Source organism: Alligator sinensis, unplaced genomic scaffold (assembly GCF_000455745.1).
Source record: "Alligator sinensis unplaced genomic scaffold, ASM45574v1 scaffold216_1, whole genome shotgun sequence".
NCBI lineage: Eukaryota > Metazoa > Chordata > Crocodylia > Alligatoridae > Alligator > Alligator sinensis.
The window spans coordinates 3,925,812-3,931,176 of NW_005841868.1; the positions used below are offsets into that span (position 1 = coordinate 3,925,812).

At 47.6% G+C, this 5,365-nt stretch overlaps 2 protein-coding genes across 6 annotated transcripts in view; one reads left to right on the forward strand and one right to left on the reverse strand.

Moving 5' to 3' along the window:
• The window catches only part of ZMAT5 (zinc finger matrin-type 5), a 23,843-nt gene extending 18,878 nt beyond the window's left edge, over nt 1–4,965 (reverse strand). The window contains exon 1 of one of the 4 annotated variants that reach the window (XM_025193352.1): nt 4,620–4,944. The gene's annotated coding sequence lies outside the window, so the exon portion shown is untranslated. Of the gene's footprint in view, nt 1–4,619 lie in introns of all 4 variants that reach the window. The other 3 variants (XM_014526356.2, XM_025193343.1, XM_014526350.2) reach the window with 3 other exon arrangements.
• Nucleotides 4,966–5,063: 98 nt separating this feature from the next.
• The window catches only part of LOC102368415 (cytochrome b-c1 complex subunit 9), a 2,751-nt gene continuing 2,449 nt past the window's right edge, over nt 5,064–5,365 (forward strand). Inside the window, exon 1 of one of the 2 annotated variants that reach the window (XM_006016821.3) lies at nt 5,064–5,249. In XM_006016821.3, coding sequence (XP_006016883.1) covers nt 5,109–5,249 — 141 coding nt within the window. In that variant the 5' untranslated portion in view covers nt 5,064–5,108. The remainder of the gene's footprint in view (nt 5,250–5,365) is intronic. The other variant, XR_003092062.1, reaches the window with a different exon arrangement.

Here is a 5,365-nt window from a genome sequence, read left to right on the forward strand (position 1 = left end):
ACTGATAGGAGGTGAAATACTTGGTTGATAAGAATACCCTATATCAGGGCCAGTCATTCTTACCCCCTCTCTCCGTATGCTACTGAAATGCAAACTATATTAGCCTTGGTGAAATCTGGCTCCTGCTAGTGCTAATACTATTTGGAGGGCCTTGAGTTTCAACTGTGGGGAGTTCCTGAGCTCAGCAGGACTGAAACTTGATGTTTCGTGTCCTGCAGCCCTGAAAGATCCAACCAACCCTCATGTCATCAGAAATTTTCCACATTTCCACTATTCTACTTGATCAACTAGACTTTTTGTAGTCAACTATGGAAACCAGCATTTTGTGCATCTCTGCCACCAGCTGGCTGTTGGATTCCGTATGGGAAAGTTCTTGTGGCTTTTTCCAAAATCAAGGTCCATTGCAGGGTGGTGATAGTTGAGTTTACACTTGCAAATTCCACTGAAGGTTGATTCCATAGATACACCAGAAGCTGACATTAACAGAAAATCTGGCTTGTAGTCACTGGCCTCTGCACTCCCATTTCCACAGAAACAGCTGTCAGATCACAGATAGTGAGCCTGATCTGTAATGGCTCCAAACATAAGATCTCCATGGGGCTCAACAGAAATTCTGTAGGCAGAAAAAAGAGCAGCAGTACCCTTTGGAACATGAATTTAAGCCCTTTCTTTCCCCTTTTTTTCATTATTCTGATCTCTATAACTGCAAAAGCTCATTCAAAAAAATAAACAGCAACAGAAAAAAAAGCAAGAACTCCTGTACATTTCAGAAAATGCTATTTTCCAATAACTAGATAGATTCTATGCTCTTTGTGATGCTGACTCCCAAATTCAATCTATGGGAAAAGAACATAACAAACATCTATCAGATGGACATCATGTATTTCCGGGCATCTTGTTTTTTCTTCCTAAAGATTGGAATTACACCATTATCTATTTATTTATTTTAATTTAATTGCCAGGGCTGTTTGTTTGAATGTAAACAAACATCCACAGTGCCTATGACATGTAATCTTCCACATAGAGCTAGTGGATGGGAATAAAAAATATTTCTAGTCAGTTTGCAAGTGATATTAACAAACATACTTTTTTGAGTGAAATCTGGGCAGAAAATAAATTGTATTATTTTGGGTTAAAGATTCCCTCAATTTTCATAATCTTGGTTGTTAAGAAAACAAGTAGATGCATCTGCTTAATATTTATTTCTAAATATTTTATATTGATTTAAAATATCTCTCTCTTGAACATTTGGTTCGTTATTCACAGTTGAATCCATGTCAGTGGATCCTCAGCCCGTGTGATGCCAACACTGATTTCAAAGGTTTTGTACAAGCATAAAGGTTTCTTTGCACAGGTCCAACTGTGAAATCAGGGTTTTATTTCATCACCTTTGCCTTTTACACCATTATAAAAAAGCAACATGTTTTCACTTAAAAACATTTGGAGCAACAGTTTATGTCATAAGTCCAGTGGTTTGGGGCTTTCTAAGTGGACATTTGTTGATTTTTCTTACAGCTGGCAATCCAGAGAGAGAAAAGAAAGCGGTCCAGAAGACAGCATATGTCTGACTTGTTTTTGTCTGGGTGCAACTTTTTTCTACTGGACCCTGAAAATTGCTTTGGGGCCTCTCTCTCAATTTTCTGCTTCCTCATAACTCAGGCTCAGGGCCATTTCAACCACCTTGGGTATCTAAACAGATGTGAAGTTAATTAAAGCCAAGGATCAAGCTTATGATACCCAGCTGCCTGTTTAAATGTGATCAGATCTCTACGGTAACAGGCAAAACCAGCTGTCTGCCAACTTCTCTTCATAATGAGAGACGGTCAGATTCCAACTGCATTTACACCAGTGTAATCAGGAGTAACTCCACCAAATTCAGTGGATTTATCTGGCATTACCAGCAGCAGAATTAGGATCAGAATGAAATTCCATGGGAATAGTTTACCAGCTTATTAGAAAGATTTGCCTTAGAAGAAATATTAGGCGGTTAAGTTTTAAAAACAATAGCTGAGCTTTTCAAAGCAACTGAAGAGATTTTGACACTTCCCATTATAGTTAAATGGAACATGGGTGTCTGCAGAACCTAGGAAACTTTCCAGTCTCTATGCATATCTGAGTCCTCAGTTCACTCAAAAAGCCCAAACCGATCTCAAGGATAACCATATACAAAGGGAAAAAAAAAAAACACACACACACACAACAGTCTATACAGCATGCTGATCCTACTTCTGGGTTGCCAACATGAGCAAAATAGAAAGCGAGTGTCAGTTTAAGACGTACTTTAATAAGATTAGCTACTTATAAAACAGAAATCCTGGTGAAGAAGGGACAGTTTAAATTTAAGATTTATTTTGGTTTCACGTACCCTTTCATACCCTTTTCTATGCTGAGATGTACATCTGTCCCACTAGCATTTAAATTGTTCACACTAGTATGTGTTTGCCTCTCCTGTTAAAAATAACCAGTCTGACATAAATGAACAGAAGACAAGTAGGAACTGGGATTCCTACTCTAGCTATATTACAAACCAAGCAGTCTTACCTGCTTATTGCTACTTTTGAAGTGAATGGCAGAACTTCCACCTATACTTAACATAGAAGCAAAACTGGACTGTAAATATCACTTTTTGTGATTCCACCAGGAGCTCTTGCTCTCTAATAAGATCTGCTCTCACCCTCATGGCAGATCATTAAAAATGGTCATGTGCGCATAAAGGAGTGAAAAAACAGCAAGAAATATAGAAAGCCAACCAAGTAACCCACCCCCCCGCCTTCACACAACACTGTTCCAAAGCAATACGCCACTCCAGCACTTTGCCCATCACAACCCCGTGGTGTTGTTATGGTGTTTGTGGTTAACATTCATTCTAAAATTTTGAGACCAAGGATTCTTCAGAGAGAACCTGACAAATTGGAGGATTTGATCAAAAGAAATCTCATGAGTTCAGTAAGGACAAGTGCAAAAATCCTGCACTTAGGACAGAACAATCCCATGCATCAGTACAGGCTGGAGACCAATTAGCTAAGCAGCAGCTCTGCAGAAAAGGACCTGGGGATTACAATGGACAACAGGCTGAATATGAGCCAACAGTGTGCCCTTGTTGTGAAGAAAGCTAACAGCATACTGGGCTGCAATAGTAGGAGCGTTGCCAGCAGACCAAGGGAAGTGATTCTTCCCTTCTATTCAGCACTGGTGAGACCACATCTGGAGTACTGTGTCCAGTTTTGGGGGGCCCACTACAGAAAGGATGTGGGCAAATTGGACAGTCCAGTAGAGGGCAATGAAAATGGTTAGAGGGCTGGGGCACAGGAGTTATGAGGAAAGACTGAGGGAACTGGGTTAATTTAGTCTGGAGAAGAGAAGACCAAGGGGGGGATTTACTAGCAGCCTTCAACTACCTGAGGGGTGGTTCCAAAGAGGATGGAGCTGGACTGTTCTCAGTGGTGGCAGATGAGAGAACAAGGAACAATGGTCTCAAGATGCAGCAAAGGAAGTTTAAATTAGATATTAAGAAATACTCTCTCACGAGGAGGGCAGTAAGCACTGGAACAGGTTACCCAAAGAGGTGGGGGAATCTTCATCCCTGAAGGTTTTCAAGACCCGGCTAGACAACCACCTGAGGTCCCTTCCAACCCTCATTTTCCATGATTCTATTATTCTTTGTAAATATGTCAATAAGCATGAAAACATATTGCATAAATATATTTATATGAGTACTGATTTTTTAAAATATTATTTTATAAATACTTTGAGAGCTGCAAAATTTTCGATATAAAGATGAGCCAAACATTTCACAACTGGATAATGAACTTGGGTACTTCTATTTTAGAATGGCCAGTTCAGGACACCTTTGCCTGGACATCTAATCTACTTGCAGCTTCAATCAACTTCCAGTTTTAGCTGGAGGTGATCCATAGCAAAATGAGCAGCGGGTGATGACAGCACAAGTACCAAGCATTCACTTAGAGAGGACTCTAGAACAGCAGCTGCTTAAACCCCACCAACCACAGCTGGCCTGGCCCAGACCTTGCTACCCAGGGACCAGACCCTAGCTCAGGGATGGGCAAAATAAGGCCTGCAGGAGGGACTTGGTCTGGCCCACAGCAGGTCCCTGGGTCCCTCCCGATCTATTCAAGGCACCATCTGGCCCACGGTGCATCTCACTGCTTGCAGGTGCACAGCAGGGCTGGGGCAGCTGCATGCCCGGACTCCATTTCCGGGCAGCCCCACCAGCAGTGGGACACACAGGCAGTGGATCAGGCCAGACCACGCTGTCACCGCCACAAGATCCCAGCCCTGGAGCAGCTTCCCGCCCCGCTGCCTGCCCCGCCAGGCCTGATCTCCACGGAAGTCCTGGCCCCGCGGGGTCATGGCGCGGCGCGGCGCGGCACTGCTGGGGTCTCCGTGGAAGCCAGCCAGAGCCATGCAGGCAGGGGCTGCCAGGAGATGGAGCCCGGCTGCCGGCCGGGGCCGGGGGCCACACTTTGCCTGCCCCTGCCATAGAGGGAGCTTCGGGCTGAATCTGCATCATCTTCCCTCAGGGTTTGGGGCGCTGCGAGCTACGTGGGTCCGAGCCCCATTGAAACAGCTCGTCTTTCGGTTGCAAGAGAAATACCCACCTCGCCTCAAGCCGCGAAGCGGCTGCGCAGGCAGGTGCCAGCACGTGGCCTCGGCAGGCGGGGGCGGGGCGAGCTTGCCCGAAAGCAACCGGGCCCGAGGCAGGAAGACGCAGCCCCCAGGTGGGAAACAGCCGCGGGGAGGGGCGGAGGGCAGAGGACTCTGCAGGTCCCAGCACACAGCGCTGTGCCTCGGGCCGGGCCTGCGCGCTGGGGGACCGCTCACCTCCCCGGGACCGCCAGCGCCCCGTTTGTTCGGAAGCTCCCGCCAGGGAGAGACTGCACTTCCCAGAAGGCTCCGCGCCAGAGGCCCAGGGGCGGGCGGAGAAAGCGGCGCGGTGCATGCCGGGGGAAGCCAAGCGCCTGTGGCTCATGCGACGGGCGGCGCGGTGTGACGTCATGACTGCAAGTCCCAGGGTGCCTCGCGGCAGGACTACAGCTCCCACGAGGCTTGACGGCGCCGCCGCTCCTACGTAGTCGCTGTGAGTCAAGATGGCGTTGGTGGGGCGGGTGTACCGCATCTTCCTGCGCCGTTCGTCTGTCTTTGCCCTCAGCGTGTTCTGCGGGGTCGTGCTGTTCGAGCGAGCCTTCGACCAGGGCGCCGACGCGCTCTTCGAGCACCTCAACGAGGGGGTAAGCGCAGGGCCCGGCCCGGCCCGGCCCGGCCCGTGTGACCTTGGCGGGGGCGCTGCCGGGACGGGGGAAGGGCCCGCGGCAGAGCCCCTCGGCGCTGCGGGCTGGGCTCGGGG